This window comes from Bos taurus, chromosome 19 (genome assembly GCF_002263795.3).
Source record: "Bos taurus isolate L1 Dominette 01449 registration number 42190680 breed Hereford chromosome 19, ARS-UCD2.0, whole genome shotgun sequence".
Classification (NCBI taxonomy): domain Eukaryota; kingdom Metazoa; phylum Chordata; class Mammalia; order Artiodactyla; family Bovidae; genus Bos; species Bos taurus.
The window spans coordinates 40490085-40508162 of NC_037346.1; the positions used below are offsets into that span (position 1 = coordinate 40490085).

The following is an 18078-nucleotide window of genomic DNA, read 5'->3' on the forward strand; positions in this document are numbered from 1 at the left end:
CACTCCCCCGACCCCCCCTCCCTCCCCCGACCCAAACAGCAGGAAGTCTGCAGCACCAACCCCCAGCCATGGAAACTGGGGAAGCCCAAGCCCGGGAAAGTGAAGACGGATGTTCACAGGTGTTCGGGTTAAGCAGCTAAGATGACGGTAACGGGTGACTAGTTAGCAGGGCCTGCCTCCCCGTTGCCATGACAACCGGAGCTTGATTACTGAGCCCTTTCAAGGTTTGCCTGGGGCGGGTTCTTCGTTAACTCGAAATTAGGAAAGGACATTTATGGTGTGTGTGTGCGCGTGAGCACGCGGAAAAAAGATGAAAAAGATATTCGAAACTGTGTTCAGCTCAGTGATTCTTCAGCAACATGTTAGAATCACTGCGCAGTTTTAAAAGTTCCGATGCCTAGCCACACACAAGATCAATTAAATCAGAATCTCTGGGTGTGGAATTCAGGTATCACTATTTAGTCAACTCTTCCCAGGTTATTCTAATTGCAACCAAAGTGGCAAACCCTGCTCTTCAGCGGCTAAGCAACGTTCTTGCGACCTTCCCAAGATGGCGGCCACTGACAGCTTCCGCCTTTACGTAAACCGGCAAGGGGCGGGCTCTCCAGGTGCGCATGCGTGTAGCGTCTCTTCGCCCTCTGCTCCCTGCTCCTTTCTCCCCCTCCTCCATTTTGTTCGCGGACGCTGGGGACGGTGGGAGCAGATCCATTTCCGGGTTGGCAAAAGGGGCGGCGGCGGCGAGAAGGGGAGCTTGCCGCGGGGCAAGCAGGACTGGACGGAGCCAGAGCCGAGGTGGCGGAGGAGTAGCTCTTGGAGCCGCTGCGGCCAGGTCGGGAAGAGTGGGTCCAGGAAGGGTGGGTCCGTCGCTGAAATGACCTGCGGATCTGAATGGGAGGGCGAGCCGGGGGAGGGGGGACTGGGGCGGGGCTGTAAGGGAGAGAGGGGACTTTGGAGGAGGGGCCTGTGGGGAAGAGGGGTCCTGGGGGCGGGACCTAAGGGGAGGGGGATTGGAGGCTGGATCTAAAGAACCTGGAGAAGAGGGGGCGTGGGGAATCTAAGTAGGGAGGAGTGGTCGGGAATCGGTGTGGGGCGAGCGCTAACTGTGAGATGCGAAGGAAGGTTGTTGAGAGACAGGAAATAAGGGATCCTGAAGGGCTGGGTGAGGTGAGTAAGACGGCGACTGGGGTGAGGAACGAGGTAACCGTGCGCAAAAAGGGAGATGGGGAGGGAGGACCTGTTGGGAACAGGTAATTAACAGGATGCTCCGGATGAGGAGGCCGCTGTAATATTTGGGGATTGATGAGTGAAAACCACTGGTTATGGGGTAACTGAGGAAATCGCTTACATTAGAGGGAATCTGAGAACGTTAGTTGAGAAGAAAGCAGAATTGAGTTTAAGGTTGGATTGATAAATGTTGAAGTTCGCGAGGGAGCGCGATCTGCAGTTGAGGACTCAGGTTGGAATGATGTGAAGTCTTAATTCTGGCCTCCGCCACCTCCCTAGGATCCACCTTCCTTTTCACTGTTATCTTTGCCCTGTGTTTGTTTCTGAATGACTTACTGCATGTTTTGGGTGACTTTTTCTTTCTTCTACACATGAGAAGAGAACCTCAGGGAATAAGGACGGTTTTAGCCCTCCTGTGGATTTACTAAGTAACTTCGAGGCAGATCAGTTTTTGTCCCCCCCCCCCGCCCCCACACACCACCACCACATTGGAGATGTTGGTTTGATCCCTTTCTGCATCTAAAAGATTGTGTTAAGCAAATGGGATCTTTAAAGTGGTTGCAAAGAAGTGGTTCCTGAAAATAAGACTGAGATACTGATGTTTAGAAGATACGTCGCTCCCAGTTTCTTCCTCTCAACCTTGTCCATTTTTTTGTGCCTTGTGCCTGGGAAGAGTTGGTTTGGATTTGATACATGTCCAGTTTCTAAACTTTTCTTATTGTCAAATTTTAGTAGCCAGAAATTTCATATTGTTGTGTTACGCTGTATTGGCTGCGGTCAAGATGGGGATGGGGAAGTTAGAATTGGAAATGAAAGAGGTTGGTTGATGGAGAGAACTGATGGAGAATGTGGGAGAATGCAGTATTTTATTTTCTAGCTACCAGAGTATTTTACTCCTGACAAACACTTGCTTCGTGAACTCTTTGAGAATTCACTAAAAAATAGTTGTAGGTCGTTGAGCCTTTTGCCATGGTTCAGTCACTTCGGCCCTTTTTGCCAGTTGCTGGGGACCAGTGTGCTCGTGGACAATTTTGGCTTCTTCTTAATCCTTTAACATCTTGACTGTTCTAGGTTTTCCTTTGGGTGTAATACTCTAAACACCTGGTGCATAGGCGAACTTGTTTAGCTTAGACGTGTTCCTGAAAGTCTTGGCATTTCTGAAGTCTGACGTGGATTTGCTTAAGAGGGGGCAGTTTCTAACTCGGCTTCACACTTGGTATCAGAGTAGTGTTTATCTTAGTTGGTACTGATTAGTTAGGTGATGTTAGCACAGAGACGAAATGCAGGGGAAAGTGGAAGGTGTTGAGAACTGTGGGGTTTTCAGGTTTTACTGATGGCTTTTAAGAGGGAAGAGACGAGTTTTGTTCCTTTTGGTGGATGTTCTTTCTTGATTTCTTAGGCTCTTTGATATATTATTTTTTTTAATTGTGTATTATTTTATTTTTGGCTGCACATGGGCTTTCTGTAGGTGCTGCGAGCAGGGGCTGCTTTCGATTGTGGAGCGAGGGCCTCTCGTTCTGGAGGCTCTTGCGGCGGGCTTTAAGGTCGTGTGGGCTTCGGCAGTTTCAGCTCTCCGCCTTAGTTTGGCGCGGGGTCTTAGTTGCCCTGTGGCATGTGAAATCTTCCCAGACCAGGGATTGAACCCGTGTTTCCTGCATTGCATGGTGGATTCTTTACCACTGTACCGCCAGGGAAGTCTGTCTTGGGCTCTTCGGGAGAGTAACCTGGTGTACTTGAATCTTTGTTCCTTTTGCTCTGAATTAATTCTGAAAATCATGGGCTGCTGGTTCAGGTTGTTTCAGCAACTCAACCCCAGGAAGGACTGCAAGGTATGAAGTACATAGGGATGGTCCCTGACTAAGCATGGTTCGACTTAGAGTTTTCAACTTCACAGTGGTGTGTAAGGGATATGCATTCAGTAGAAGCTGTGCTTTGAATGTTTAATTTTGATCTTTTCCTGAGCTATCAGTATTTGGCTCTCATGATGCTGAGCAGAGGCAGATAGCCGCAGCTCGCAGTCAGGCGATATACACTTATAACCATCCTGTGCCCATACAACTTTTCCGTTTTTCACTTTTAGTGCAGTGTTCAGTAAATGACATGAGCTATTCAGTCAATTCAGTTCAGTGGGTCAGTCGTGTCCAACTCTTTGCGACCCCATGGACTGCAGCATGCCAGGCTTCCAGGTCCATCACCAGCTCCCGGAACTTGCTCAAACTCATGTCCATCCAGTCAGTGATGCCATCCAATCATCTCATCCTCTGTTGTCCCCTTCTCCTCCTGCCCTCAGTCTTTCCCAGCATCAGGGTCTTTTCTAATGAGTCAGTTCTTCCCATCAGGCGGCCAAAGTATTGGAGCTTCAGCATCCATCCTTCCAATGAATATTCAGAATTGATTTCCTTTAGGATTGACTGGTTTGATCTCCTTGCAGTCCAAGGGACTCTCAAGAGTCTTCTCCAACACCACAATTCAAAAGCATCAGTTCTTCGGCGCTCAGCTTTCTTTATGGTCCAACTCTCACATCCATACGTGATTACTGGAAAAACCAGGGCTATTTTGTACTTTATTGTAAAATAGGCTTTGTGTTAGATGATTTTGCCCAACTGTAGGCTAATGTACGTGTTCTGAGCATGTTTAAAGTAGGCTAGGCTAAGGTAAGCTATGATGTCCTGTAGGTTAGGTGTATTAAATGTATTTTCGACTTAATGGCATTTTCAGTTTATGATGGGCTTATCAGGATGTAACCTGTCTGTACACTTACTTGAGGGTTAAAAACTTGCTTAATATTTTGCTGTCATTTAAGCCTACAGTGTGTCTTTTTGGTTTGTTTTTAGGAAGGTTTGGAAATAAGCTGTGGAGGCTCTGGGCGGACTTTTAGTGTAGCCTGCTTCTTCCACATAATGGTTTTCCGTTTTTCCTATCCTGCCATGTGTTTCTGTTGCTCTGCTGGAACCAGTCCCAAGTGGAAAACAGCAAATTGCACATTTTTTCCCCCTCCTTTTTAGTCTCTGGTGGATGTCTTGTTTGTGTCACAGTTTGATACCACCAAATTGAAAGAATTCTTTACTGCTTCAGAGGGAGAGGGTGACAGAAGCTGAGCTGGGTTTCCTGGGCTAGAGAATGGACTCTGTCAAAGCAGAGAATAGTTGCAGAAACACAAACCGGGACCTTGAAGCTGTGACTAACATTTTGGCAACATGCTTCCCTGTGCCAAATAACTTCTTTTCTTCCTGAGTGTGATTGTTGATCTCCTTCTCAAAGTAGGCTCTTGTTGCTACTGTTCTGCACACAGCTCCCGAGCAGAAGTTGGCAGAGTTCCGGTTGACTGTCTCTTGGGGGATGTGGCCTGGATTAGAGTAGATGGGGTGTTCCATGTCAAAGTGAGGTTCATTGGCAGATCCTGAGAGCCTCTCTGCAAGGAAATGGAGGCGGTACTCTACTGAATGTTCTTACACTCCTTTATGTTTCTTCTAAATTCAAATCTGTTTCTTATTCATCTGGTGATTAAATGCAGAATCATTGCCTTTGCCTAGCTTTCAAAGTCCAAGGCGTTGAGGGGAAGAGAGTGTTTCCGACTTTTTGTCCCCTCACTCTCATTCCCAGGCCTTTGAGCCTAGGGAGCCACAGACTAAACTTATGAGCACTTTTTGGTATTATTATCAAAGGGTATTTAAAAATACTGGATAGAGCTTTATGGAGAAAAGCAATGTTAGTAGGGAAAGAAGGCATTTGCTAATACCTGTGTCAGTCTTAGCTCTCTTAAGATTTTGGCTGATGCCTGTGGAGGCAAATAGGTTATCAAACAGGGAAGCCAGGAATTAGCTTCTCACTTGCCATTTAGGCTTGGCAAAGTTGTAACAATTTAGTATGACCATCCTAAATACTTAATTCTACTTGTAAATGCTCTTTTCAGTGTGTTCTGCTTAGTGGATGCACTTTTGTTTTTCAGGAGATGATTATTTGAAGATAACTGTGTTTCCATTAGGTCTTGGAATGGATTATGAAGATCATTTCTCGCAGTATATGGCAGTGGCCCTGTAACATTGCAGAGAACCTCAAGACAAGTTTTGGCGGCCCTGGATTCACCTTTCTCCTCCCTTCATTAGCCCAGAGGATTCTGTTCCTGATATGCTGGTTCAGATCCAGAGGTTTTGACCCTGGTCCAGGGCTTTGATTGTGGTAACAAATATGATTATTGGAGTTGTGTTTAATCTAGTCTCGGGTCTTTCTTTCCTGAAGAGTGTCTTGAAGTGAGGCAAATCTGTATAAACAAGGAACATGTGTAGATTTCCTCACCATTAAAAACAATTTTGCGGGGGGTCTGTGCTGGGTGTTTGTTGCTGCGCGGGCTTTCTTGACTTGCCGCAAGCAGGGGCTGCTCTTTGTTGGGGGCACAGGCTTCTCATTGCAGTGGCTTCTCTTGTTGTGGCGTGGGCTCTAGAGCGTGGGCTCAGCAGTTGCGGCTCCTGGGGGCTCTAGAGCACAGGCCCTATGGTTGTGGTGCACGGGCTGGTTCTGCAGCGTGGAATCTTCCCAGACCAGGGAGTTAATCCTTGTCCCCTCCATTGGTGGGCAGATTCCTATCCACTGTACCACCAGGGATGTCCTCCTCCCCATTTAATAATTGGTTTTCAAAAATTTTTTAGCTTCTTAAACTTCATGGATTTATATTAAGCTCCATTTAGATTGAGGCCCCTGAAAGTAATTTGTTTTTAGTTGGTATTTATGATAATATTTCCATACGAATTCATCAGCCTGCCCTCTGTGCTCATAGAAAGCCTGAATCAAGTAGTCTCTTTCTTTTTCCCCCCCAATAAACCCTCTGACTGTGAAACAGTCTCCATATGTCCATATTGGAACATTTGGTATTTTTTAAAAAAGGAATTTTCTAAAGGGGTACAGTGAATTATGGGACATGCTGTCTGAGACGTGTGGAGAGTGAGTTTTCCTTCTTTCCACTTCCACCTTCCCAGTGCTCAGATGTAGGCAGGGTGTTTGTCATTAAAGATCCAGGTATGAGATTAAACTCTTGCTGTCACTGTCTTACAAGGACAGGACTTTAAAGAAAATAATAATAAATCTCTATTTAAGAAAATAATAATAAAAAGATTATTTTCTTAAATAGATAATATGCTCACATGGCCCAGAATTTGAAAGGTAAAAAAACGGTATGCATTGAGCAGTCTGCCCTCTACCCTTGTCTACTCTTCGTTCTGGTTTGTCTTCCCAGAGTCAGCTAATAGTATCCATTTCTTGAGATCATTTTTTTCTTTTTTTAGTCTTATTTATTTATTTTTGGCTGCACCGGGTCTGTGCTGCACGTGGGCTTTTTCTTAGCTGCAGTGCTTGGGATTCATCTTCCAGTGGTTTCTTTTATTGGGGAGAATGGCCTCTAGGATGCTCAGGCTTCACGAGTTGTGGCGCATGGGCTTAGTTGTCCAGAGGCATGTGGGATCTTCCCAGACCAGGGAAGGAACCCATATCCCTTGCATTGGCAGGCAGATTCTTAACCCACTGGACCACCAGGTAAGTCCTCTTGACATCCTTTCCAGAGATAATGTGTACAAAGTAAATATATATGTGTCTTGCATTTTTTAAAATGAGTGTCACACACTAATTCTATGTACAGTTTTTAAAAAACTTACTTTGGCAATCAGTCATTCTATATGAACAGTAAAGAGAGTAACACCTGCCCTATCCAGGTAGATATTTAATGTTTCCAGTCTTTTGCTGTTACAAACTATGCTCCAGAGAAAAACTATATATATCTGGCCTTTTGCATGTGTGATTATATCTGTAGGGTATATTAGAATTGCTGAGGCTGCTTTTTTGGGGGCCCTGTTATTCATTTCCTTGACAATTTTCGAGTTCCTACTGTGTGCCAAGCACTGTGGTAGGTACTGGTGATGCAACAGTGAAAACAAAACTGATTCAGCCTTTGCACTCATGCGCTTATGGTCTAGTGGGGAAAACAGCCATTAAACGGGTAATGAATTACGGTTGCCGACAGCACAGTGGAGAGTGCGACTGACCCTAGTTCATTGAGAAGGTGGCCGGTCAGGGAAGGTTCCTGAGGAATTGACTTCTAAGGCTGAAACCTGAAGGATGAGGGGAGGAAATGGCAAAGGTGAAGGTCCTGAGGAGGGAAAGAACGTGGCTATGTGGAGAGCTGAAGGGAGTCCCGGTGTGTCTGGACCTTAGGGAGTGAGAAGCAGAGAGATAGGAGGCAGGACTTCAGAGAGTGTGAGTTCTTAAAAAATACAGGTAAATGGCGTAGTTCATTTTAAGTTCAACCTTTCCAGTAGAGATTTCCTTCTGTCAGTTCTCTCCACTGGGAGTAGTTTACCACTGTTGATGCTGAAATCATCAGTATCATAAAGAACAGGAATTCTGTACAGCGGAACATGTTTCCAGAAAAATTTCCTGGATAAAGCCTGTTCTTTTAGTCTTGATTTCTTTTAGCTCCTGCCCATTAAACTCTTGTGGCTGGATTAGAACTTAAAATGTGGGGCTCTTGAGAACTGGTTTGGAGATTGTTGGGGCGCTGTTCTTAGATCATGGGGGATGATGGGCTTGTTAGTTTGCCAGACCTGGTTATTTAAGAAACAAAACCTCCTCCTCACCTCTGGGGATTATTGACTGTTTTTTTGGTAAGCTTCATGGGCTGGAGAGAGAACACAGATGTTCTTCTTGTGAACTACTGAAAGTAATTTGTCATCTAGGCCGTATGTCTTAACACGGTGCATGCATCTTACTGGACATGCAAATGGATCAGTAGCTCAGGGCCATTATAACTCTGAATATATGAAACCATTTTTATCTGCTCTATCTGCAGTATATTTTATATTGACTTTTGTTCAGGAATCACAGTACTCTTCCTCAAAGCCCAGATAGTCCCGTTTTGATTTAGTACTTACTTGTGTAATTGGATCAGCTTGCCCTGTTTTCATACTTCAAAGTAGACTCCTGATTTTGCAGACCATCACTAGTGATCTCAGAATGAAAATGTGCAGATTTTTCTAGCATTTCAGCAAGGAGCATCTGTGTATCTGATGGCTTAAGGGTATTAGAGTGAGAGAAGAAACTCTTCTGCAGTGAAAGTCACAGCTTTGTTAATAGACTTTCTGTGGTGAGTTGGGACTTAATATATTATCTTTGAAATGAGGCATGACACTTCTCTCCATGTGAAGTCTGGATCAACGTTTTATGGAGCATCTGCTTAAATTTTCTTTCAGGCCTTTTCTTAATGGAGACTGTCATCACTGATTTTCCTTCCTCTGACTGTTCTCTGTATGTTTTCTACTTTTATATTTGTGCTGTGCAAATGATGGAATACACATAGAAGCCAAGTGCTAGTCTTGTGAGATGGCCAGCCTCAAGTGAGAAGAGCTGGTTTTTGTCATCAGTGACTAGATTTCAGCCTACCTGCTAAGTCTTTTAATTTCATTAACAGTTTCTTAGAACTTGTAAAGATATTTTGATAGCAGATGTTGGTTATTTTTGTTTTTCAGTTAGTTGCATTAAATGGAGAACAAGACCTGAAAAGGGGGCTAAGTAATTGGTTTTAAGATTTATCCCTCTATTTTTGTGCTTACCTTTGCAATTAAATTTTGCTTATGCGTTCTTACAGTGGCCTGGAAGTTCCGCACGTATTTGACTTGAGATGGTGTGAGCGCTGGGTGGTGAACCTTGTTTGGTTACACCCAGGCGGTGGCACAGATTCAGGTCACATTAGGCAGCCTTCTTCATTGCATTTGAGCCTGAGACATGAGTTATTTTGGTTTGTTTGGGGTTTTCTACTTTCTTTAACTGTGTTGGTAGCAGATCCAATGTTGACCTTTCTTGGGAAATTTTGGTAGTCTGAAGCTTGGTTTTGTTGTACAGTGTTAGATTTTTTGGTTTTAGTAGTTAAATTTAAAATGAAAATAGTAAGAATATATAAAGAGTCAAATAGTACTGTAAGTCTCGTAGTACTTAAGAGCTGCTCCATTTCTCCTTACTTATCCTCTGAATGCTTTTAATATTTTTAATAATTTAATAATACTTGTAATATTTTTTGTGATGTATATTCATGTTTCTACATAGTATTCTTACACTGTTATGTCTTGATTTTTCCATTCTTAGATATTATCTATTGAGTTTCTGCTGTGGACACTTGAGTTTTGCATTCTTATGCTGCTATTCATGCACAACCCTTCCTGCTCTCTGCATTATATATATATATATATCACTATCTTGATTAAATCAATATTCTATATGTTTTGGTATTATATATCATGATTATATATCACTGTAGCCTATCAGGCTGTTCAGTCCCTGGGATTTTCCAGGCAAGAGTGCTGGAGTGGATTGCCATTTCCTTCTCCAGGAGATCTTCCCCCACCCAGGAATTGAACCCAGGTCTCCTGCATTGCAGGCAGACGCTTTACCGCATTGCAGGCAGACGCTTTACGTCTGAGCCACCAGGGAAGCATTATATATCATGATTCAAGTAGAAAAACCAACCATTCTTGGTATTTCACAGATTATCAAATCATGAAAGGCCAGGGGAGCATAGGTCAGGGAAAGCCACTTGCAGGGCTTGAAAGAAACTGCAGTCATTAATAATCCTGACTGCCTTAAACACCAAAGCAGCCAATTTACAGAATATTGAAAACTGCTGCAAACCACATGTCTGTCATCTGTCAGAGGCTACACACCTGCTCATTGTTCCTGGAAGATCAATAATGGCATCTACCTTCCTTCTATCTTCTAGATCTTGAGTGAATGCTATGTGTTGGTGGGATTTAAACCACAACCCAGTGACGGGATTCTAGGAAAAGTAGTTCCCAGACCTCCAGCCTCCCTCCTCTCCTGTGAGTCCAGAGGGGAGTAGAGGTGAGTGTTACCAAAAGAAGAGAAAAAAGTAGCATCCAATATAATGAGTGTGTACTGTGATTATATTTCCTTCTTTATATATATATTTTTTTCCCTTAAGTATTATATTTGCCTTTTTTTCCTGTCTTATTTCCTTTTTTTGCTTGATTTACTAAGTATCAGTCTTTAATTCATCCCTAACCTTGGATGGAAGTATCTCTTCTCAGCACATTTAAACACGTTGGTGGAGTCTCTTCCAGAGACTTTATGAGAAAGATCTATAGGATGGGTGCACTTTTTGAGGGTTTGCCTGTCTGAATCATCTCTTTTCTACCTTCATGCTGGTTGATAGTTTGACTAGATATAAAATACTTTGTTGGGGATCATATTTCTTTGGAAATTTTAAACCTTGCTTTGTGGTTTTCTAACTTTCAGTAATAATATTATGAAATTTGGTGCTATTCAATTCTAGATTCTTTGTATAGGATCTGTTTTTTCCTCTGAAAGATTTTAGGGTCTTGTCTTTACCTGCCTCCTGCTTTGGAGGGTGGATTCTTAACCTCTGGACCACCAGACTAGTCCCATTTAGGGTCTTGTCCTTATCCTTGGTATTCTGAAATGCAGTGATGTGCCTTGGGGTGGATATTAGAATTCATCATGCTTGGTGGTCCAGTGGTTAGGACTCTGTGTTTCTGCTAGCGGGGGCCCAGGTTTGATGCCTGGTTGGGGAACTAATAAGATCCCACAAGCTGTACAGTATGGCCAGGGGGAAAAAAAATTCATCATGCTTGAGATTCAGTGGGCCATTTCAGTCTGCAGCTTATTTCCATTTCCTTCCCTGGTGTCTCAGATGGGAAAGAATCTACTTGCAGTGTGGGAAACCTGGGTTTGATCCCTGGAGTCTCTGGGATGATCCCCTGGAGAAGGGAATGGCAGCCGACTCCAGCATTCTTACCTGGAGAATTGCATGGACAGAGGAGCCTGGCAGGCCATAGTCTGTGGGTCACAAAGAGTCAGACCTGACTGAGCGACTTAACACTTTCACCCTTTCCATCTGTCAAGTTTTCCTGTATTATCATCTCTTATAATGTATTCTCTCTCTGATAATTATTTCTCTCCTCCCTATTTCTCAGAACCCATGTTATCCAGATGGTGAAACTCCTAGACTAGCCCTCAATTTTTTTCCCTTGTGAATTTTTTTCCCTCATTCAGTTTTCAGACAGCCTTAGTTTTTTCTTCCAGCTCTTGTATTTTAAATATTTACCATCAATTTTTTTTAGTTTCCAAGAAATTTTCTCCAAATTTTTAAAAATTTATTTTTAATTGGAGGATAATTGCTTTACAATATTGTGTTGGTGTCTGCCATACATCAACATGAGTCAGCCATAGGTATACATATCTCAGAATTTTATGTATAAATAGTTTTGCCTGTTGTCAGGAATTCTGTTTTGCTTATTTACTTTGCTTCCTGTCTTGCATGTGAGAGGTTTTCTTGAAACGTCTAATAATTCTTGGCTATCTGTTCATTTTTAAGGATGAGGCACTAAAAAGCTGAGTGCAGATCCCTGGCTTATAGAGTGGCGGGCACCGTTTTAGGGTGGATTGGCACTGGTCACTTTGCTCAGAGAGAACTGCTCCGGTTTTCTGCCTGGAGAGTATTAGCCCAGCAGCAGGTGTTTTTGGAACGGAGTGGGAGAAGAGAGCCGGGGATGGGGAGAGGTCTCATTATTGAAGACAAGTTAGGCTCGCTTGATCCCCTTTTGTTCTCAGTGGCTCAGCTGCCCTTAGCTGCCACTGGTCCCTTGGTTCAGAGACCCTCTGGTTCAGCTTCTCTCATCTCCTGCCAGGCAGTGTAGGGGCGGGGACAGAGGGGATAAAAGAATCTTATTTCTTACACAGACTTTTTGTCTTTGCTTTGTTTTTCCTTTCTTTTTTTTTTTAATTGGAGGACAGTTGCTCTACAATATTGTGTTGGCCCCTGCCACACATCAGCGTGAATTAGCCACAGGTACGTTACACAGACTTTCAGCCAGTTCTCTTTTAGCCCCTCCTACACCCCTTTCTCCAGACGTACTGGATGCCTCCAGTTTCTGAGCCTTTTCTGAGATTCTGTGGTAGAAATCTGCTTGCTTCTTTCCACTGCAGGCATTTGGTTTTTTCCTTTCTGTGAAGTTATTTATCATTAGTGCATCTGCTGTCCAGCTTCCAAAATTTTGTTGATACCTCTCTTTATGTTGTTGTCTTGTTTCCCAATTTCTCTTTTTTTAAAAATTTATGCCTTAAAATTTTTTTTTCCTGATTTTAGTAGGTCTGGATTAGGGCCCAGAAATCTTTGTGTGTGTTTGTTAAACATGCCCTAGGATGTGTTTTTTCTTCAGGCAAGTTTGGAATCTCTGTTTTAGAAGGACCTTCTAAACCATTTATTGCTCTCCTGAGTTGCTTTTGTATTCTGGCTGTGTTTTAGTCTGTCTAGCTTTGGTCTGGATTTCTAAATTAGAATGTGTCCTTCATCTGATTAGCTCCTCTCTTCTGTAAGTTAAATACTGGCAAATGGTAATAACTTTGGCCTTGTGTGACTGCATTTTTTTAGCCACCATTTCTAAACCCTCCGGTTCCTGGGATGTGTGGGTGGGGAGGAAACATTAGTTATGAGCATTGAGCTGCTCTGCATCATTTCACTGTCCAAGTCCAGGAATCTGGTTTTTGTTGTTGTTGTTGTTTGAAATGGAGAATTGACTCAGGCTTTAAAAACAGATTTACTAGTTATCTGTCTTAGATTTATACAGTGTCATTTTCGGAGATGTTAAAGTACTGTGGTTTGAAGTTTGTTTTTAATTTTGACAGTATGAGAGGGCACATTCTCTTCTTTTTGTGTTCTAGATCGTTAGGCCTTACAATGGAGAAGGAAATGGCAACCCACTCCAGTGTTCTTGCCTGGAGAATCCCAGGGACAGAGGAGCCTAGTGAGCTGCCGTCCATGGGGTCGCACAGAGTCGGACACGACTAAAGCGACTTAGCAGCAGCCATCTTTTTAATGAAGCCATTCTTCACAACTGGTTATTTAATTGAACACAAGAGTAGACTTCTCATTGATTTGTGTTCCTTTTAGATGAGAGGACTTGGTTGCCGTGTTGCCCTGTATCTGGGAATCATACATAACCTTTGGAACCTGGTATTTGCCACATCAAGTAGTCTATGCATATGTAGGCTTCTGAGTTTATGTTTTTCAGGCTTTTGAAAAATAACTTGGGACAAGAGGAAAGAGTCTTATTAGGGGGAAAAGCTGAATTCTTGGATATATAATTTTATTCTTATTAGAAAAATTATGTTTGAAAGATTATTGTCATAAAGTTATATATTTTTCTTCTGCCTTCCCGGTGGCTCAGTGGGTGAAGAATCTGTCCGAAATGCAGGAGACACAGGAGACACGGGTTTGATCCCTGAGTTGGAAAGATCCCTTGGAGGAGGAAATGGCAACCCATCCAGTATTCTTGCCTGAAAAATCCTGTGGACAGAGGAGCCTGGCAGGCTATAGCCCATGGAGTCTCAAAGACTTGGACACGACTAGGCGACTAAACACACACGCTCACGCTCACACTTCTGCCTCCATCCTTTTTTCTTCCAGGATTGTGTGCTGCTTGTAACAGTGAAAAATCATGGAAGTAAAGAGGTTTTTTTTTTTATAATTACTTGTTGTATCAATCAGGTTTGCTGCATAGTTAAATTTCCTCGATGGAAAATGCCTGTCATTGGAAAGACGATTTTTTTTATCCTTCATGGAGTAACTTTGGAATTTTAATTACTTCCATGGCCATACATGATAGAAATCTGTTTCACCAGAGGTTTGACTGAATTGAATTTCAAGGGAGAGGGAGCACCTTTTCCCTGAGAGAAGAGGGCTGTAGATTACTTTTAGATTATATAAAGCTTTCGGAAGAGGGGAGGGTGGTAAAAGACATAGAACAAGAAGTTACTCTAGTCTGTTGCCTTGTGTTTTAGAGAAACCAAAATTACTTTAGTGGAAACTCTACGGTATTCTGTCATAGAACACATGGAGGCGTGTTCATAGTTTGCTGCTGATGTCAGTTCTTGCGTAATTCGAGGAACCTGTTTGACTCCTGCTGTTAGTCTCTGGCAGTGGTATGTGAATCCTGTCAGAGAGCTCCTGGCTCTTCTCCCATGTGGGGTTCTGCGGCTTGGGAACTGGATGCCTTTGTGCCACTGTGGTGATGAGCTCACGCTTCCCTAGACTGCTGCTTTTCAGGTGCAAGGTTGAAGGGTAGGTGGACGGGTAAGCAAATTCCCAGCAGGGAACTTTGAACCCTGGAAGGCATCTGGTTAGTACCTAGGTCCCTAGCTGTGCTCAAGCCAAAGAGAGGTGAGGTACAGTCTGTGGGGTTAATGCATGAGGTAACTGCTGGAACTTGTTTACTTTGGATGTGAAGCTATTGGTTTGTTTAGACTTCTTTGGTATAATAGGCATATTGGATGGAGGAGGATACTACTTTTTAAATTTTTTATTTATTTGTTTTGGTTGAGCTAGGTCTTCATTGCTTTCTCTGGTTGCGGCGAGCAGAAGTTACTCTCCAGTTGTGGTGTGTGAGCTTTTCCTCGCGGTGGCTTCTCTTGTTGTGGAGCACAGGCTCGAGGTGCGTGGGCTTGGTAGTTGTGGCTCGTGGGCTTAGTTGCCCCGTGGCATGTGGGATCTTCCCGGATCAGGGATTGAACTTGTGTCCCCCGCATTGGCAGGTAGAGTCCCATCCGTTGTACACCAGGGAAGTCCAGAGAAGGATACTACTATTGGACTTGGAGGATGGCTTCTTCTTTATTTATTTTTAATTGGAGGATATGGAGCATGGCTTATAAAGGCCTCAGGTTTCATCTCCTCCCATTCTTCTCACCCTGTTCTAGTTACCTTGGCGTTCAGTTCTCTAACACATCAAACTCATTTCCATCTCCTTGATGTTTGTTAATTCTTTTCGGAAGATGCTTTCCCCAGATGTTCCTAGGGCTTGGCTGCTCATGGAGAGGCTTCTGAGAGCCAGGCCCCCAGCCCGTGCCCCTCCCCATCTAACAACACCGTCCCCTGCTCCTAACTCCCCTTTATGATTCTCATTTTTCCATTCTTTTTATCACTGATATATGAGATTATATTTGTTTCTTTCCTCTAGAATGTAAGGTCCAAGATTGTAAAAAATTGTCTTGTTAAGCCACTGGAACAGAGGTTATCAGTCTCAGCATTATTCACATTTCTAGACCGGATAATTCTTTGTTGTGGGTGGCTTAGTTGCTCCGTGGCACATGGGATCTTCCTGGACCAGAGATCGAACCTGTGTCCCCTGCATTGGCAGGCAGATTCTTTACCACAGAGCCAGCAGGGGAGCCCTTAATAGGATATTAAAGAATCACACACTTGTTTAAGAAGGGTGAGACAGGGACTTCCCCGTGGTCCAGTGATTAAGACTTTGTGCTTCCAGTGAAGAGAGCACAGTGTCAGTCCCTGGTCAGGGAGTGACGATTCTACATGCTGTGCAGTGTGGCCAAAAAATATTTTTTCTTGTTAACATCTTAAATTCCTATCCATATGACTGAGTCTTGTAAGGTGAAACTAAGGCCCTTGAGTCTTTCCTGAGGGAGATAGCCTACTTAAAAAATATTCAGGGTCATTTTTTTCTCCCCACTGGGGAATTTTTTTCAGTACTTTGGTACAAAAACTGTAATTTACTGTGTAATCAAAGTTGAGATCAAAGGAAAGTACTGTTACTTGAGGTCTCTCAGCATGAAAGTGGATGGCATTAAGATTTAGATTTTTAAAAATTATTTTTTCTTTTTAAAATAACTTGTAAACGAAACCTCAGTTTTATAACAGTAGAATACCATTTGAATAAAGGCCTCAAATTATAGTGGTAACTACAATATCCTTAGATCATTTTAAATATATGAAAAAAGCAGCTAAATTGGATTCTTCATTTATCAAATTAAAAGGCAGCATCATTGTCTTTGTCCTCAGGAGGGTTCCTGCTCCTAAAATGTATGAATATTTGAGAATTGGATAGAAAAATAAGTTTTGTCTTTTGAGGAGTAGAAGAAAGCACTTTTTTAAAAGTGCATTGCTTGAGTTTTATAGAGACTTATCTCTGAATTCTGAGATAAAGTTGACATTAAGAAGACTTAAAATAATGCTCTCTGCTCTTTATTTCAAAGAAACTGTCTCCTGAGGATGTATAAAGCTTATTTTATCATGGTTTTTAAGATGGAAGGGATTAAGAAAGGAATGAGAATTTTTCTGAAAATCAGGGACTCTGAAAAACAGAGATGGTGAGGTGTGTAGTTTGAATTTAATAGATCAGAAAGGAAAGACTTAATTCTGTGATGAACTTTTTTTCTCTTTTGTTTAACTTCACGAGTGTTAGATTCTTAAAAATGCAATAGACAGTGATTCCAGAAGGCCTGGATTTGTCCTCTGATTAAATGTTAATCACTAAAGTTTGTCTTTCTCTTATAAAGCTTTATGAATTGTTTTTGCTTCATTTGTTCTTAACTGAAAGCACTTCTCAAAGCAGACCCTCTGCATTGGGTTAGTGCTTGTAGTATCCATCTTGAGTTGGTTTGAATAACACTTCTTTGGGGAATCTTCAGGGAAAGGAAAGTTGGGTTAATTTAAATTTGTATAAATTGGTCTGGTCTGGGAAAATGTAGAGATCTGGTTGTATTCTATCACTAAGATCGGAATTTCGAGTGAGTTAAGTTTTTATTTAGGAAAAATAATGGAAAATTGCTAAACCCAACCAGCTTGCAGTCGAGATTTGTTTCATAGTGATGAGTGAGGTAGAAAGGGACAAGGAGACCTGAGTTTGAGTCCTTACTCTGCAGTTTCCTCCTGAGTGATCATGGGAATTGCCCTTAGCTCAGTCGGTCTGCCTCTTACCGTAGTGTGTAGACAGACTCCTGCTCCTCGAACTTCAGAGTTCTCACCTGTAAAATGGGAGTGATAATACTTTACTGTACAGGGCATCACTGTATACTCCGTGTCCCTGACAGGAGAGTGACATGCTTGCAGTCTTTGTGAAGGCAGCAGGGAGGCTGAGAGCCACTGCTGGTAGTCAGCGCTAAAGACAGTCACTTGATCAAAGAGTGTGCGCGCGCACACACACTCCACGGCTTGCAGGACCTCAGTTTCCTAACCAGAGACTGAACCCGGGTCATGGCAGTGAAAGCCCAGAATCCTAACCACTAGGCCATCAGGGAACTCCCAAAAGTGATTTTTTTGAGGGGTCTATTTTGAAATTGGAGTTTGAATTGAGCCTATTTTAAAAAGGTATCTTTAACTGTGTAATGTATTAGTGGTCTTTTGCAGTGGGTGACTTTAAAAAAAGGTTTGCCTTGCTAGAGAATTACTGCTTTGCCTAATAAGTGACACTCACTATCAGATTTAAGGTTCCCTTCAGGTTATTTCTTATTTCGTAGCACGTAGGTTGGTGGGTCTGGGAAGAATTAGGGACTTGTCTGAACCTCTTTTCCAGGTCATTCTAGAAGACAGTTTCAGCCGTGGCAATGGCCAAAGTAGGTAAAACGGGAACCCCAGAAAAGGCAGAAACTGAGGTGACTGGAATTGACAATGTTTGTTTCTGAATGGACTATAATTTTCCCTATTGTTAGGCTGCTGGCTATATGCCAGCTATGGAGACCTGAGTGGAATGGTCATAGTGATCCCAGAGAATTGAATAGAAGAAAGTTTATTTCTTCTTCTCCATATGTTTCTTTCATTTTAACACCCGCCACACTCTGTGATAGATGTTCTGCTTATTAGCATTTACTATTTTGACCAGTTCCTCAAGCCTAGTATGTTAGATTCCTGGGAAAGGAAAACTAGACTTAGTTTTGAAACCAGAAATGAGGAGGTAGTTCCCTTAGAGGAGAGTCAGCTGCTTGTTCTTTGAAGTGAATTCAGACACTTCTCCCCGTGGGAGCCACCCAGCCAGAGTAGTGTCCAGGTTT

At 42.8% G+C, this 18078-nt stretch overlaps 1 protein-coding gene across 10 annotated transcripts in view; it reads left to right on the forward strand.

Moving 5' to 3' along the window:
• Positions 1-239: 239 nt before the first annotated feature.
• The window catches only part of WIPF2 (WAS/WASL interacting protein family member 2), a 41178-nt gene continuing 23339 nt past the window's right edge, over positions 240-18078 (forward strand). The window contains exons 1-3 of one of the 10 annotated variants that reach the window (XM_005220757.5): positions 668-829; positions 5210-5403; positions 9980-10101. Coding sequence is in view for 2 of the 10 variants with exons in the window: in XM_024980477.2 (XP_024836245.1) it covers positions 551-829 (279 nt within the window). In the remaining 8 variants the exon portion in view is untranslated. Of the gene's footprint in view, positions 830-1016; positions 1165-5173; positions 5404-9979; positions 10102-18078 lie in introns of those variants that run through there. The other 9 variants (NM_001206276.2, XM_005220761.5, XM_005220759.5 and 6 more) reach the window with 9 other exon arrangements.